General features: G+C 53.3%; 1 protein-coding gene across 1 annotated transcript; it reads right to left on the reverse strand.

The window, feature by feature from the left end:
- Positions 1-4,952: 4,952 nt before the first annotated feature.
- Positions 4,953-15,168, reverse strand: LOC141022062 (uncharacterized). Its single transcript, XM_073497944.1, has 6 exons — positions 14,851-15,168; positions 14,281-14,670; positions 9,886-10,791; positions 8,841-9,028; positions 7,366-8,757; positions 4,953-7,206 (listed from the first exon to the last, which is right to left on the reverse strand). The coding sequence occupies exons 1-6, from the start codon at positions 15,166-15,168 to the stop codon at positions 6,177-6,179; spliced, it is 4,224 nt and encodes a 1,407-aa protein (XP_073354045.1). The 3' UTR covers positions 4,953-6,176.
- Positions 15,169-17,605: the final 2,437 nt, after the last annotated feature.

The following is a 17,605-nucleotide window of genomic DNA, read 5'->3' on the forward strand; positions in this document are numbered from 1 at the left end:
CCGTGACACCTCTTCCTCCTCCAGTACCGCTTGGCGAAGCCCTGCTGGAATCCCGCTGCTTCCACCACCACGCCGTTGTGCTGCTGGATCTCCATAAACTTCTCCTTCCCCCTTGCTGGATCAAGAAGGAGGAGACGTCTCCGCTCCGTACGTGTGTTGAACGCGGAGGTGTCGTCCGTTCGGCGCTAGGATCATCTGTGATTTGGATCACGAGGAGTACGACTCCATCAACCCCGTTCTCTTGAACGCTTCCGCTCGCGATCTACAAGGGTATGTAGATGCACTCCTCTCTCTCTCGTTGCTAGATGACTCCATAGATTGATCTTGGTGATGCGTAGAATTTTTTTAATTTCTGCTACGATCCCCAACAGTTTACTGGTTGACCGCTGCCATCTTGTTGCGATGACTACCAGGAGGTGCTTCTTCCACAGAGGAAAACCTAGCCCCTGCGTCGCCCCTCCCGCGGGCGTCACAGGCGGCACCGCCACCTCCAGCCGCTAGGCCTCCCCTCCTCCCCTCCCCCGCCGCCGCCGGCCAGAGCCGCCGGGGCAAAGCCCCCCGCGATGGCTGGCGGTGGGGACCTTCTCCCCTCCTCGCATCCATGGCCACGCCGGGTGGAGGCGCCGGGGCGCGCAGATCCTGGCGGCGCGGCGGCAAATCTTGACGGCGGCGGCCCCGGTGGCGGCTGCAGATGGGTCTAGCTGTGTGGCGGCTGCGTGCGGATCTCCTCATGGCGGCGGCCTTCGCCGGCGGCGGGGCGGCAAGTGCGCGGCTCCGGCGAGGGGTGGAGATGCGGCCACGGTGGCTTCCCATGCGACACGGAGGTACGCGAAGAAGAGGCTGCGGCGTGTCCCCTCGGGGAGGATGGATATCCTCGCCCAGATCCGTCGACGGCATGGCGGCGGAGGTCGCAGTGGCCGGTCGGTGGCGGCGGAACAAGGCCGGTGGCAGCGGCGATGTTCTGTCTGGATCCCGGGGCGGTGGCCCTAGATGGTGGTCGTGGGTGAAGCTCGGGCTTCCCGCGGCGGCATGGCGTGGTGCAGTCCTTGTCCAAGGCGGATCTGTGACGGCGATCTGTTTGCGGATTGGTTCGGATCAGAGACGGTGACGAGCGCACGGGTGCTACCTCTTGAGCATTGCGTTGGTTTTCCCTTGAAGAGGAAAGGGTGATGCAGCAAAGTAGCGTAAGTATTTCCTTCAGTTTTTGAGAACCAAGGTATCAATCCAGTAGGAGGCTACGCGCGAGTCCCTCGCACCTACACAAAACAAATAAATCCTCGCAACCAATGCGATAAGGGGTTGTCAATCCCTCCATGGTCACTTACGAGAGTGAGATCTGATAGATATGATAGGATAATATTTTTGGTATTTTTACGATAAAGATGCAAAGTAAAATAAAAGCAAAGTAAAAAAGCAAAGGAAATAACTAAGTGTTGGAAGATTAATATGATGAAGATAGACCCGGGGGCCATAGGTTTCACTAGTGGCTTCTCTCAAGAGCATAAGTATTTTACGGTGGGTGAACGAATTACTGTTGAGCAATTGACAGAATTGAGCATAGTTATGAGAATATCTAGGTATGATCATGTATATAGGCATCACGTCCGAGACAAGTAGACCGACTCCTGCCTGCATCTACTACTATTACTCCACACATCGACCGCTATCCAGCATGCATCTAGAGTATTAAGTTCATAAGAACAGAGTAACGCCTTAAGCAAGATGACATGATGTAGAGGGATAAATTCATGCAATATGATAAAAAAACCATCTTGTTATCCTCGATGGCAACAATACAATACGTGCCTTGCTGCCCCTACTGTCACGGGGAAAGGACACCGCAAGATTGAACCCAAAGCTAAGCACTTCTCCCATTGCAAGAAAGATCAATCTAGTAGGCCAAACCAAACTGATAATTCGAAGAGACTTGCAAAGATAACCAATCATACATAAAAGAATTCAGAAGATTCAAATATTGTTCATAGATAAACTTGATCATAAACCCACAATTCATCGGTCTCAACAAACACACCGCAAAAGAAGATTACATCGAATAGATCTCCACGAGAGAGGGGGAGAACATTGTATTGAGATCCAAAAAGAGAGAAGAAGCCATCTAGCTACTAACTATGGACCCGAAGGTCTGAGGTAATTAAACTACTCACACTTCATCGGAGGGGCTATGGTGTTGATGTAGAAGCCCTCCGTGATCGATGCCCCCTCCGGCGGAGCTCCGGAACAGGCCCCAAGATGGGATCTCATGGGTACAGAAGGTTGCGGCGGTGGAATTAGGTTTTTGGCTCCGTATCTGATCGTTTGGGGGTACGTAGGTATATATAGGAGGAAGGAGTACGTTGGTGGAGCAACAGGGGGCCCACGAGGGTGGAGGGCGTGCCCTGGGGGTAGGCGCGCCCCCTACCTCGTGGCCTCCTCCTTTGTTTCTTGACGTAGGGTCCAAGTCTCCTGGATCTTGTTCATTCCAAAAATCACGTTCCCGAAGGTTTCATTCCGTTTGGACTCCATTTGATATTCTTTTTCTGCGAAACTCTGAAATAGGCAAAAAACAGCAATTCTGGGCTGGGCCTCCGGTTAATAGGTTAGTCCCCAAAATAATATAAAAGTGAATAATAAAGCCCAATAATGTCCAAAACAGTAGATAATATAGCATGGAGAAATCAAAAATTATAGATACGTTGGAGACGTATCAACGGGATCCATCTCGGCGGCTCTCGTGGTTTGGCGAGGTGGGGGTGGGGGCCCTCCTCCCAGGCTCCACTGGAGGCACACTCTCTACTGGATCTAGGTGGCCGGTGCGCCAGGACTCCTACGGTGGCACTGTTGTTGCGGTTGGTCGCCGGATCTAGGTGGCTAGATCTAAGGCTTTGAAGGCGGTCGAGACGGTGCACAGGTTGTCGGGTGGATTCCTCGAGACGGATCCGGGTGAAAACCTAGTTTTCGGTCGTTGGCCGGAGCCGGTGATGACGATGCCCTTATCATCGTTTCCTTCATGAAGGCATCATCGAGGTGAAACTCCCAACCCCACCTAATACCTCCGGGGGAAACCCTAGATCAGTCGATCGGATGACGGCGACATTCATGTGTCGTTACCCCCTTGAGGGCGGCATTCTTGGAGATGCACTCGGGCTCGAGGGACCAGCGGTTGGCTTCTTCGGTGGAGCGGTGTTTCTTTCTACATATTCATGGCGGAGGTTTTTGGCGACATGGAGCAGCGGAGGCTTGGCGTCAGATGTGTGGCGATGGACACGCGCAGGAGGTCGACGCTGTCTGGCGTCGTGGTGGCGTCGGCAGCAGCTAGACCGGGCAAGGTAGATGCAGCAGTACAGCTCTGAAGATAAATTGGTGGCATGTGGCTGCGGCGGCCTCATACCCGACAGGCGTCCTGGTTGGGACCTCAGGTCTTAGATGTTTAGGTTTGGCTGCAAGGTCTGTTTGGTATTAGGTCCAGACTATCAGCATTCCTTTATCAATTGGATAGGAGTAGCGACAATTTGTTGCCTAGACGGTGGCTTTAGTCTTACTGTTGTATGACTTTGTAAGGTCTTGTGTGAATAATTAATAAAATGGCTGCATGCATCGTACAGATGCAGATGCTGGGGATCCTCCTCCATTTCTAAAAAATAAAAATAAAATCTTGTCGCGGTGACTTTGTCGTTCGGAACGAACTCAGTGCAGCAAGGTGAGAATCGAGATTTGGCAAAAGGACTTGGGTAAGAAGTTACCTTGTTGCGTCAAGATGCGCGCAGCCAAGTGGCGCTCAGTTGAGTGGGTCTCTCGATTGGAACGATACGACCCGGTTTTATAGGATTTTTTTTCCAGGCTGGAAGGCCAGGGGCTGCTACTCTTTCGTTCCTGGCTTCCTACTACGGGACAAAGAAAGGGAGCGAGCAGAGGGATCGACCCATGATATGAACCTGGGTCTCCTCGATGAGGAGTAGAGAAGCTAACCACTAGGTTAGCACAATGTTCGTGATAAAAGCTAGGGCACGCCCTACTTATATAGATAAAAGGAGCCTGGTTCTCTTCATTTTATTTCGTTTTCTTTTGTTTTTATTTCTTCTCCGGTTTTTATTTGTTTATTCACTTTTTCATTTTCTTTTCCTTTGGTTTATTTTGTTTCTTTTTTGTTTTCATTCTTTTTGTTTTTCATTCTACATTCTTATATACATGATCAATATTTTTTAAATTCTTGTTCAACATTTTTCAAATACATGTTCAACATTTTTATATATATGATCAACATTTTTTTAAATACTTATTCAACATTTCTTAAATACATGCTCAACATTTATATATATATGATCAACATTTTTTAGAATACTTGTTCAACAATTTTACAAATACTTTCTCAACATTTTTTAAATATTTGTTCAAAAAAATTCATATACTTGTTAAACATTTTTATATACATGATCAATATTTTTTAAATACTTGTTCAAATACTTGCTCTACATTTTTCAAATACTTGTTCAATAATTTTATATACATGATCAATGTTTTTCAAATAGTTGTTCAATATTTTTCAAATACTTGTTCAACATATTTCATATGTTTTTTGAAGAGTTTTTTTTAATATAAAATTTTAAAGTATAAACAAAAAGGGAAAACATAAAACATAAAACATAAAAAACAGAAAAAAGAGGTTGTGGCTTCCCGCACTAGTGGGACGGCCCAACTCGCTCGCCCTTCAGCGAGTCTGAATCCAGGACTCGCCGAAGGCGAGACATAGTCGCGCCCGGCTTTGCCTCCATTGGTTTTGGCCCTTGGGACAATTTATATGATGCAAGTAACCAAAGAAATCCAATTGAGAATTCATTGAGTAGCTTTGGGAATCGGGGTCCTGGCCTCTTCGTGACCCAAGGCAATCAATTGGGAAAGAAGAAGATGAAGACTGGGAGACAAATTTATTTTTTTTGAAAAGGGGGATTCCCCGGCCTCTGCATCAGGTGGATGCATACGGCCACTTAGATAAATAAAATAGGTTCAACAATGTCGAAAAGTCGTAAAAGAAACTACGTCGAGCTCACAAAGACCTCGTCACAAAAAAAGGCCATATAGCCACAACCGGCTGGCAGAAAAATAGGTATGGAAACTAATTGCCTATCCTATTACATGACCGCCATCCAAACCGGTTGAATATATCCCGCATTACCATCTCCCACCGGACAGATCCAGTAACCAAACGCTCCCTGGCCTCCGTCGGAGTGAGTAGGGACCACATACGGATCAACGCCGTAGCACGGAATACAACCTGCAAAAAATGAATAGTAGTTATTCTGTTAAAAACCAAATCATTTCTGCAGTTCCAAATTGCCCATAACAACGCACAAACTCCTACGCGAATGTGTCTAGCTGTACCGGGCTCTATCCCATCCAGCCACGTTCCAAATAACGACCCGACCGAACTCGGAGGAGTAATGTTAAAAGCAATTTGCACTGAGCGCCACAAAATTCTTGCCAACGGGCACTCAAAGAATAGATGCTTAATGGTTTCATCCCGATCACAGAAACTACACCTAGTAGATCCTGTCCAATTGCGCTTAACCAAGTTGTCCTTTGTTAGAATGACCTGTTTATGGACAAACCACATAAACACTTTGCTTTTCAAAGGAATTTGACTTTCCAAACATGTTTGGAGTTAGGAATGACACTCGAGTTAATAACATCGATGTACATCGATTTAACGGTAAAATGTCCAGACCTAGTAAGCTTCCAACATAACTGATCGGGCTGATGTCGTAGCTGAACCTCCATCAGTCTACGCACCAGATGAAGCCAAGCCTCCCATCTATTACCAACAAGCACCCTCCTAAACTGAATATTGAGGGGGGTGGCCTGCATAACCGTTGCCACAAGCGCATCACGTCTATGCACAACACGATACAGAGTTGGGTACTGTAATGCCAAAGGAGTCTCACCAAGCCAGGTGTCCTCCCAGAAGCGAGTATCGTTACCATCGCCGACTATAAACTTTGTTCTATTAAAGAAAGCTGTCTTAACTCTCATAAGCCCCTTCCAAAATGGCGAATCAGTTGGTCTCATTGTCACCTGTGACAAAGTTTTGGATTGCAAATACTTGTTACGAAGTATCTGTGCCCAAGTCGCATCAGTCCCATCTGATAACTTATTTAGCCACTTACTAAGCAGGCATCTGTTCTTTACCTCAAGATTCTCGATACCCAACCCCCCTGATCCTTGGGACGACAAATAGTATCCCACTTGGCGAGTCTATATTTTCTTTTTAGATCATCACTCTGCCAAAAAAATCTTGACCGATAAAAGTCCAGCCTTTTCCTAACCCCAACTGGAACCTCAAAGAAAGATAGTAGGAACATCGGCAAACTTGTGAGCACCGAATTAATAAGAATCAACCAGCCTCCATAAGACAGAAGTTTGCCCTTCCAGCAACTAAGTTTCTTTTCGAACCGATCTTCGATACATTTCCACTCTCTGTTCGTGAGCTTACGATGATGAATGGGTATACCTAGGTAAGTAAAAGGTAAAGCCCCTAATTCACAACCAAACAATTGCCTATAAGCCTCTTGTTCCTCCTTGGCTCTACCAAAGCAGAACAACTCGCTTTTATGAAAGTTAATCTTTAAACCGGACAATTGTTCAAATAAACACAACACCAACTTCATGTTCCTCGCTTTTGCCAAGTCATGCTCCATGAAAATGATTGTATCATCAGCGTACTGCAAAATGGACACACCCCCATCAACTAGGTTGGGCACCAAGCCACCTACCTGACCGGCGTTCTTTGCCCTGCCTATGAGAATGGCCAACATATCGACTACAATGTTGAACAAAATAGGGGACATTGGATCTCCTTGCCTCAGGCCTTTGTGTGTCTGAAAATAATGACCTATATCATCATTGACTTTAATTCCAACACTACCTTTTTGCGTAAAGGATTCTACCTGGCGTCGCCAGGCCTCATCAAAACCCTTCATACGTAAAGCCTGTTGAAGGAAAGGCCATTTGACTTTGTCATACGCTTTTTCGAAATCCACTTTGAAAACCACCCCATCCAGCTTTTTCGTGTGGATTTCATGGAGCGTTTCATCTAGGACCACAACACCCTCGAGAATGTTCCTGTCCGGCATGAAGGCCGTTTGGGTAGGCTGCACAACAGCATGCGCGATCTGTGAGAGCCTATTGGTCCCGACCTTGGTGAAAATTTTGAAGCTGACATTAAGAAGACAGATTGGCCTGAATTGCTCAATTTTCACAGCCTCTGTTTTCTTAGGGAGAAGGGTGATCGTTCCAAAATTTAGTTTTAAAAGATGAAGCTGCCCAGCAAACAGATCATTGAACAAAGGCAACAAATCTCCTTTAATGATAAACCAGCATTTCTTATAGAACTCAGCTGGAAATCCATCTGGGCCAGGCGCTTTGTTAGTTTCCATTTGTGAGATGGCATCAAATACCTCTTTCTCGGTAAAAGGAGCCGTCAGAACATCATTCTCCACAACTGTGAGCTGAGGAACATCCTCAACCCTGGACTCATCCAGAGACACACAGTTATTGTCTGGAGGACCAAACAACTGCTTATAGAATTCAGTAATGTACAATTTTAGGTTCTCCTGTCCTACAATTGTACCCTCATCTTGCTCAAGCTGAAAGATCCTCTTCTTTCGATGCTTACCATTAGCAATCATATGAAAAAATTCAGTGTTCGCGTCCCCCTGAACTACTCTCCGGACCTTGGCCCGCAACGCCCACTTCAACTCTTCTTCCCTAAGAAGTTCCTTCAGCCTCAATTCCGCATCCAACTTGGCTTGAAGCTCCGCGACTGGCAGAAGCGTGGTTTCGGCCTTTACATCTAGGGACTGAATAAGGGAAAGAAGCCTTTCCTTTTCAACCTTATAAATCCCGCTAAGATGCTTAGCCCATCCACGCAGGACATTCCTCAAGTGCCTGATCTTATTCTGCCATCGCTGAAGCGCAGTCTTTCCTCCTGAATCCTTAGCCCACTCTCTAGCCACAAGATCCAAGAAGCCTTCACGTTCAAACCAAGCCATCTCAAAGGAGAACACATTCATGTTCCCCACGTGGGAGGGTTGACCAGAGTCCACAAAAAGCGGCGTGTGGTCAGAAATACCACGGGATAAGGCCTGGACTGTTACTAGAGGAAACTTCTGTTCCCAATCGACACTAGCCAACACACGGTCCAACTTCTCATACGTCGGATTTGGCAGCGCATTAGCCCAGGTGAATTTTCTGCCCGAGAGCTCAATTTCTCTCAGGTTCAAACTCTCAATGATAGTATTAAACATGAACGACCATCTGCCGTCAAAGTTATCATTATTCTTATCCTCGCGCCTTCTAATAATATTGAAATCACCCCCCACCAGGTACGGCAACTGCTCGGAACCACACATCCGAACTAGATCAGCCAAGAAATCGGGCTTGAACTCTGGCTGCGCAGCCCCATAAACCGCAACCAGAGCCCAGTTAAACCCATCTTCCTTCGACCGCACCCGGAACTTGACTGCAAAGTCTCCCATAACCACACTGCGAACCTCAAGCGTCTCGCACCTAACGCCGAGTAAGATTCCACCTGATCTTCCTCTCGGCGGCAAGCAATGCCAATCAAATGCAATGCCCCCCGACAAAGAATTTAGAAACTGAGGCGCAAAATTATCTCTCCCCGTCTCCAAAAGAGCGATAAAATCTAAGTGATGCTCGACAGACGCCTCAGCAAGAAACCTTCTTTTAGCCAAGTCCCTCAGACCTCTGCTATTCCAAAAGATTCCTCTCATAGTTCATCGTAGAATTTTTTTGCCGAACGCAACCTAGCACTCCTACGCACTGCGGACAACGGGTATACCTTCCGTTTCCACTTGCGCTTTGGAATAGCCTGACTCTGCAACTGGTCCTCATACCCAGTGTCAGAGGGGCTTGCCAAGCCAATCTCAGTAGAGCCATCCTCTACCCCCGCCTCAGAACTAGAAGGCAAAAGATCCGCACAAAAATTGTCAAGCACCCTGACCCCAAGCGCATCTACCTCCGAATCACACATGGGTTTAACAGCTGCAATATTGCGAATCATCTCTAAGGCCCACTCAGCCTCTAGGTCAAGTAGATCATTAATCGAATTAGTAATTTCAGTTTCATTAGTACCAAGAGAAACTCCTAATTGATTTGCATTATCAAGAATCTCATCATTTGAAAAATGCAAAATGGAATTGGAAATATTGACCGACATACCAGTAGTGACTTCAACATCACGAAGCTTGGCCGCCCTCATAGCGCACCGTTGCTGGATGTCATCCACATCCGGGTGTGCCTGGAGACGGTCACTCACCCGGCGCCCCGCGGACATGGGATCCTGGATCCCGCCAAACGCAATGACCTCCTCCCGAGAGATCACGGATGGGGTACGGCCTCCTGCCGCACCCGAACCCGCAGTCCGAGCGACCTGCATGGGCCTCCCCACAGTCGCGCCAGAAGGAGAAAGGGACGCCTGGCGCGCCCCACCAGACGAGGGCATCACCGATGGTGGTGGAGTTATAGCCAGGACCTCCCGTCCTGGCTCTCCAACCTGCACCGGAGAGGCCGCCACCATAGGAGAAAGCCCCGAGGCCACCTGCCCCGAGCCCACTCCCGAGGGCGAAATCGACACCGTTGAGAAGAAATCGCAACGAGAGAAGAAGTATCCGAGTCCTCCTGACCCAGACCTCCTCCCAGCGTAGAAGAGGACACAGGAGCCACCTGCCCCGCATCCCCGTCCTCAGCACAAAAAGAGCCCGAGACCGCCTGGCCTATAGCTCCTCCCTGCACACGGGGCCCGGTAGGCAGCGGCATCTCCAGAGGGGGAACCACGTGCTGACCAGAAGAGGGAATGGCCACCTGCCGACTCACCTCCTCTGCCCCCCTGACCATAAGTGCTGAAGCCCCGAGATCCCCAGAACCCGAGTCCAGAGCATCCATATCCAACGCAGGCAAAGCGAGCTCAAAGGCCTCCTCAGACTCCACCCGGTCGCTCCACAACCTCGGCGGTGCAGAAAAAGGTTCGAAGGAACCAAATCTCAACGACTTCGAAGGCACCGAGGAAGGCTGGGTAGCTCCATCCCCGGTCGTCGCAGTCTCAGACCCCGGCCCCATGGACAACTGTCGTCCAGAGTCCTCAACCGGCGGTTCCTGAACTCCCACGTCACCATCACCCTCATGCATATCAACGTCAGACCCGTGAGCCGGCGCAGACAGCAGACTCTCGTCCTCAAACTCAATAACCAGATTATAAATCCTGCCTCGGTAAGCCCACTTAACCACTTCCGGCACATACTCCACATTCAGAATACTAACCAGAACCCGTGCAATCACATGAGCTCTAGTGGAAGCCATGTCCACCCGCTCAGGCTTCCCCAAAAGAATGCCCAGACTGGCCACAACCCGAGCATCCTGCAGCGGCGGGGAAGGTGCCCCGGAAAAGCGCAGCCACGCTTGCGTAAGCGGGACTCCCTGAGGCTCAACAATCTTCCATTCCTGAAATTCAAGGATACCATCAGTACCCGGCACCTTACACATCCCAAAACTCAGCAACCGCTGCAGGTCCTCCACAGAGGGGCACTCGACCCTGAACATCTTATCAGCAAGACCGACAAGGTCCCACTGGAAATCCCCAGGAGCCAGCTCTCGAAGCCTCTGCACGATCTGTGCCTCAGACACCTCCCCTCTGGTAACCTTGACAATCCCCGTAGTCATACTCGGAGACTTGAAAAAAGTTAGCTCAGCATAGTAAACTCCATACATCTTGAGTGAAGGTGCCTAATCGCGCAGTAACGGACAATCCCTAGATTCATGAGCCAGTTTACCACAGGTATCACATAAACTCGCCACACACTCGGCAATGAAGTGACCCTTATCTCCGCAACGATAGCAAAGCATCTTTTCTTTCCTACGCGCCCACTTGGATGCTCGATCAGACTCAGCCCTGTCCATCATCTCCGCAGACACCTCAGGAACCGGAGCAGAAGCAAGAGCCGTCACTACCTCCATAGCATGTTCGGACAATACAGGCTCCTCTGCAGCCCCGCTATCAGTCATCTGCTCGACAACGACCGGTGGTGGGGGCGGTCGTGGACGGTACCGGCCCCCTCGCCCGCCCCGACCACCACGATGGCCACGGTAACCTCCTCGCTGCCGATGAACCGGATCCGAAGGCCCCTCAACGAAGCCACCGGCAGGCCCCAAGAACGGCCTCTCAACCGAGCCATCGCTTTGCCATGCATAGCCACGGCCGCCTCCCGTGGACGAAGAACCACGGTGCTGGCCAGTTCCGTAGGCATCGTAGCCGTCGTCTCCCCACTGACCCCGGGGCGCAGTAGCAGAACCGTTGGTCTGCGACGACGAAGACGGACGAGCAACGACGTGTGGAGGAGGAGCCGGTCTAGGCGTCGGCCCCGACGGCGCGGGAGCCCTTGGTGGCGCGGCCCCCCTGCCCGCAGCTATAACCGTAGCAGCGCCTTGAACCACCGGTCTAGGGCCGGAGCCCGGTCCACCACGACCACCCGACGGCACCACCGGAGCCGGCGGCCTCCCCACGGGCGTCCCGACAGCAACACGCGGCGCCTCAGGTCTACCCGACCCGCGACCCGCTGCGTTCTTGGGCAGCAGCACGCCACCACGACCAACGGCCGACTCCGGAGGCGGCAGCGTGCCCCGGCCATTGCCTTGGCCCGGCGGCGGAGCGCCCCTTCCATTGCCTTGACCCGGCGGCGCTACCCCGGAGACCCGACCCGCCCCGCTGGGCGCAGGCGGCCGCCTAGAAGGGGGCGCGCCTCCCGAGCCCACCATGGCGCCGAGCGGGGGGATGCGACGAGCTCGTCCAGGTCCGGTCATACGAAGGGACGGCGAGCGACGAACCCTAGGGCACGGCGCTGGAACAAACGAAGACGAACGAGTTGTGCATGCGCTCCTTTCCTCAGTATTGATCGAATCCACGTCCGGCTGGGCCTCATACCCAGCACACCGTGGCCCAAAAGATCTAGCCGGCCCAAGAGATAGCAGCTCGGCTTGGCCCGCAGCCGCTTCGCACTGGGCCTCATACCCAGTCGAAGTCGGCCCGGAGGTCACGAGCGGCCCATCCGCGCCCAACAACAGTTTCAAACGCGCCTCCCTAGCGGCGGCGATCCCGACCGACGCCGCCGGCGCCGCCAGATTCCGGCCGACCGCCGCCGCCATCCATTTCTTTTTCTTCCTCGTAACCCTCTTCCAAGCACCCGCTTCAAAATAATCTGACAGAGATGGTTTAGGAAGACATACCTTGGGAAGAGGACCGCGCCATGGCCGGTGTGCCGAAGCCGCCGTGCGACGATGAACGATGCGGCAAACAACCTCGACGCTGTCCTCCTCCTTCAGGCCTGCCCTCGCCAGATCGTCTCGAGGAATCGCTAGGTCAACAAGCAACGCCACCTCATCCTCGGAATAACGGTGTCGGCGAGCCCGCCGGAGACTCCTCGTCGTCCGGGTCCGCGCCATTGTCCTCCGATTCTCCTGCGCCATCAGCCAACTCCCAAAACCGGCCGCCTACCCGCTGGTCACCGGCAGCAGAGGCCGCTCGCGGCATCGCCCGCGGCATTCGCGGCGTCGTCCGCGTCATTCGCGGCGGCGTCACACCAAGATCCACAACACTGTCGAGAGAGCGTGTTTCTAGAAGGATTTAGGGATTGTTTCTTGGGTGACTTGCTTCCTGGGCCAAGCCTCTTTTCTTTTTGCCATGAACATGGGGATCTTAATTGCTTCAATAACATGCGATTACAATCTGCCCTAAGGCAACTAATGAGGAAAGATGGGCATTGTTCGAGCCAGCAATCTGAAGCCAACAAGGAACAAGCTTGTTTAGCACACAGATCAGCCACCCTTTTCCCATCCCTTGGAACATGCTTCATTGAAAAAGAGCTAAAAAATAACAATTTCTCCCCAATATCATCTAAGATAGGCGCAACAATTCAGCAGACTAAGGTGTAGCCTAGTGGTGGAAAGGGGCTGATGCCTTCCCACCCACCCAGGATCAAGGCATGGTACTTGCAATTTAGATTTATTGCACATCAATTATACTGTAGGGTCCTCCCTTACTGTCTTTCAATAAAAAACAATTGAGCGGGAATTGTTGCGCGAAGTCCAGAGGTTCAGCACCTGTAAGCTATCTATTTCCATCACCATGTGAGAGAATCCACGCAGTTGGGCAGAAATGACTCCTTGGAGTGCCATAGGAAAAGGTTTGCTCCATGCGCCCATGAAGGAAAGATGAGAGCGAGCAACGCCACCCCCTCTGTTGATCTTGATTCAGGTAACTCTAATTGTAGTAGATCATCATGAACTGATTTCACTGCATGGATCGGATTAAAGGCTTGTTGATCATACGTCCAACGGTTCCGAGCTGTCCATATTGCATGCATGACTATAATAATCTTGCATCTAGCTGGATCAGCTATCATTTCATCAGTAGGATGTCCTTCGCCCATGTAGAGAATGATTTAGTGCATCAATAATAGATTGATCGTGCACTAGACACATATATATAGGTACAAGGGGTGCGACCGGTGTCTTGTCTCCCAAGATACAAGTAAATACAGAGGGAGAGAGACACTACAGGTGCGGCATACAAAGCCCAGACCTACGTACATGTACACATGTTCAACACCCCCCCCCCCCCCCCCGCAGTCGAAGCGTCGCCGGTGACGCAGAGACTGGACCGAAAGCCCTCAAACGTCGAGGTGGGTAGTCCCTTCGTCATGACATCGGCGAACTGCTGATCGGTGGGCACATGGAGAACTCGAACACGGCCAAGTGCGACGTGCTCCCTGACGAAGTGAATGTCGAGCTTGATATGCTTCGTCCGTCGGTGATGGACAGGGTTGGCAGCGAGATACACAGCGGAGACGTTGTCGCAGTAAACAAGCGTCGCCGTGGTAACCTCGCATAGCAACTCCTGAAGTAGCTGTCGTAGCCAAGAGCACTCCGCAACGGCGTTGGCCACGGCCCTGTACTCGGCCTCGGCACTCGATCGTGAGACCGTGGGCTGTCGTTTAGACGACCACGAAATCAAAGAGGGCCCAAGGTAGACGCAGTAGCCGGAAGTGGAGCGGCGAGTGTCGGGACACCCAGCCCAGTCGGCGTCGGAGTAGGCGACAAGGCTGGTGCAGGTGATACCGTCAGGGTGAGACCCATAGTTGTAGTGCCACGTATGTACCGAAGGATACGTTTCACCAGAGCCCAATTAGTATCACGAGGAGCATGCATATGAAGGCACACCTGCTGGACAGCGTACTGAATGTCCGGACGCGTCAGTGTAAGGTACTGAAGCGCACCGATGATGGAGCGGTAGAAGGGACCGTCGGACGCCGGAGAGCCCTCGACGGCGGACACCTTAGCCTTCGTGTCGACAGGCATAGGAGCAGGCTTGCAGTTAAGCATGCCCGCTCGCTCCAGAAGCTCGTAGGCGTACTTCTGCTGATGCAAGAAGAAGCCAGTAGCCCGGCGCACGACCTCGATGCCGAGGAAGTAGTGGAGAGCCCCCAAATCCTTGAGGGCGAACTCAGTGCCGAGGCGAGCTGTGATCTGCTGAAGGAGCGCTGGCGAGGAGGAAGTCAGGATGATGGCGTCGACGTACAGGAGGAGGTACGCGGTGGCGGGACTCTGGTGCTAAACAAACAGGGAGGCATCGGACCGTGTGGACCGGAACCCCTGCTGCTGAAGAAAGGCCGCGATCCGCTGGTACCAGGCCCGAGGCGCCTGCTTCAACCCGAGGAGAGAACGGGAGAGCAAGCACACGTGGTCCGGATAGTCGGTGTCGACGAAACCAGTAGGCTGCTAACAAAACACCTGCTCGTCGAGATGGCCATGCAAGAAAGCATTAGACACATCGAGCTGGTGAACTGGCCAGGCACGAGAAATAGCAAGCTGGAGGACAGCGCGAATCGTGCCCGGTTTGACAATCGGGGCGAAGGTGTCGGTGAAGTCCACGCCAGCACGATGGTGAAAGCCGCGCACCACCCAACGCGCCTTGTAGCGCTCGAGAGAGCTGTCGGGGCGAGTCTTGTGGCGGAAGACCCACTTGCCAGTGATCACATTGGCACGGGGAGGCCGCGGGACAAGCTGCCATGTACGGTTGCGCTGCAGGGCGTCAAACTCCTCACGCATCGCAGCGAGCCAGTTCGGATCCCGAAGGGCTGCGCGAGCGGAGGTGCGGAGTGGAGACGGTGTCGAGGTAGATGCAGCACACGCATACTCGTCAGACGTGTAGCGCGTGCTAGGACGAAGTGTCCCAGTCCGAGCCCGGGTGACCACACCGGTGAGGGGTGCAGCCGCGACGACGGGGGCGGCCGAGGGGACCGCAACGGGGGCCGCCGAGTGGGCCGCGGCGACGGGGGCGGCCGAGGAGGCCGCGGCGACGGGGCCCGTCGGGGGGGGGCGCGGTGGGGGCCGTAGCAGGGGCCACGGCGACGGGGGCCGTCGAGGGGGCCGCGGTGGGGGCCGCGTCGACGGGGGCCGCCGAGGGGGCCGCGGCGACAGGGGCCGCCGGCGTGGGGAGAGCGGGCAGGGCCGAGCTCAGTGCGCGGCTGGTCGGTCCGCCAGAGGAGGAGGCAGGGACGGACCGCGCCGCGGGAGACGCCGAGGGTGACGGTACCTGCTGAAACGGGAACACCAGCTCATCAAAGTACACATGCCGCGAAGTGAAAACGTGGTGGGACAGTGGATCATAGCACCGGTAACCTGTGGTGTTGGGAGGATAACCAAGAAAGATGCATGGAAGCGACCGGGGAGCGAGTTTGTGAGGAGCAGTGGACGCGGTGCTAGGATAACAGAGACACCCAAAAATGCGAAGACCATCATAAGATGGAACCGCACCGAAGAGGAGCTGGTGAGGAGTGTAGTTCCAGCGCGAACGACACGGGCGAATGTTAATGAGAAGGCTGGCGGTCAGGAGCGCGTCCGGCCAGAACCGAGGAGGCACGTAGGAGTGGAAGAGCAACATGCGGACACAGTCATTAAGGGTGCGAATGACGCGCTCGGCGCGACCATTCTGTTGTGACGTGTAGGGACAAGTGAGGCGAAAAATGGTGTCGTGCGACGCAAGAAGATTGCGGACGGCGACGTTGTCAAACTCCTTGCCGTTGTCAGTTTGCAAGGCGAGAATTGGACGACCGAACTGTGTGGTGACATAGGAATAAAATGCGGTGAGTGTGGCAAGAGCGTCGGACTTGCGACGAAGAGGAAATGTCCACACATAATGAGTAAAATCATCCAATATCACCAAATAGTATAGATAGCCCGTGTTGCTCGCAACCGGGGACGTTCAAACATCACTATGCAATAACTGAAATGGAAAGGTGGAAATGTTTGTAGACTCGCTAAAGGGGAGACGAACGTGCTTGCCAAGACGGCAAGCCTCACAAGTGTGGTCGTCAACCTTATTACATGAGAAAGAAAAACTCTGAAGAATCTGACGCATAACGGTGGAGTTGGGGTGACCAAGGTGGGCGTGCCAAAGATCGACACCAGCGGCGAAGGCGGCGGGACGACGGGTGGTGGTGGCGCCGGAGGGATGCACCGGGTAAAGCTCGTCCGGGCTGTCACATCGGTGGAGTACCATCCGTGTACGGGCGTCCTTCACAGAAAAGCCGATATCGTCAAATTCAACAGTTATAGGATTGTCACGAGCAAGACGACGAACAGAAACGAGATTAGTGACTAAGTTAAGAGACACAAGAACATTAGACATGTTAACGGGAGTAGAAGTAGAAGGAAACGACATATGACCGACATGTGTAATGGGTAAAGAGGAACCGTTACCAACGGTGATGTGACTGGGAGTATGAACAGGAGTGGCAGACGTGAGGTTACCGGGATGAGCACTCATGTGAGCGGTGGCGCCCGAGTCCATGTACCAGTCACCACCACCACCGTAGGAACTCGGTGACGGGGCGGAGTGCAGGGTGGCGAGAAGGGTCGGGTCCCACGGCGGCGGCACCTGAGGAGGGTAAAACCCGCCGTAGGCCGGCGCGGGGGCGGCGCCGTAGGCTGGCGCGGCGGCGGCGGCGTCTTAGGCGTGCGCGGCCCCGTAGGCGGGCGCGGGCGGAGGCGCGGCCCCGTAGCCACTGTAGGGAGCGGCGTTCTGCGTGGCGAAGAGGGCCTGATGGCTCGCTGGACGAGGCCCAAGGATGCCCGGAGCGGGAGCCCGAGGGACCGGCATCGAGTACGCGTGGACAACGCCGGTCCACGGGTTGGTGCCGTACGTCCACGGAGGGTTGACCTGCTGCTGTTGCTGACGAGGCCCCCCCCTCCCCGGCGCCTGTTGCTGCTTGCGGCCGCCCCCGCGACGGTTGCCGTGGCGCCCACCACCCGGCTGCTGGGGGCAGCGGGAGGGGCAAGAGGCGCGGGCGGCAGGGGGAAGTACCCCGGAGGCGCGGGGGGCGGCGGCTGCTGGCGCGGCGCGGGTGGGGCGGCGGCTGCTGGCGCGGCGCGGGTGGGGCGGCCGATGGTGGGGCGCCACGGGAGGTGCCGGCGGCGAGGGCGTGATACTGCACGCGCTTCTCGACTCCCTTCATCCGGCGCTCCTCCAACCGCAAGTACGCCA

The sequence above is a fragment of the Aegilops tauschii genome, chromosome 4, assembly GCF_002575655.3.
Source record: "Aegilops tauschii subsp. strangulata cultivar AL8/78 chromosome 4, Aet v6.0, whole genome shotgun sequence".
In the NCBI taxonomy this organism is placed as follows: domain Eukaryota; kingdom Viridiplantae; phylum Streptophyta; class Magnoliopsida; order Poales; family Poaceae; genus Aegilops; species Aegilops tauschii.

What these genes read in the sequence shown, in the direction of transcription:
- LOC141022062 (XM_073497944.1), bottom strand. Translation starts at nt 15,168, where the DNA reads ATGCGTGAGGAGTTTGACGCCCTGCAGCGCAACCGTACATGGCAGCTT. An exon ending in TTCAGTACGCTGTCCAGCAG is followed by an intron (nt 10,792 to 14,280) that starts GTGTGCCTTCAT and finishes CTGCGCGATTAG; the next exon opens with GCACCTTCACTCAAGATGTA. An exon ending in AAACGGAAGGTATACCCGTT is followed by an intron (nt 8,758 to 8,840) that starts GTCCGCAGTGCG and finishes TTGGAATAGCAG; the next exon opens with AGGTCTGAGGGACTTGGCTA.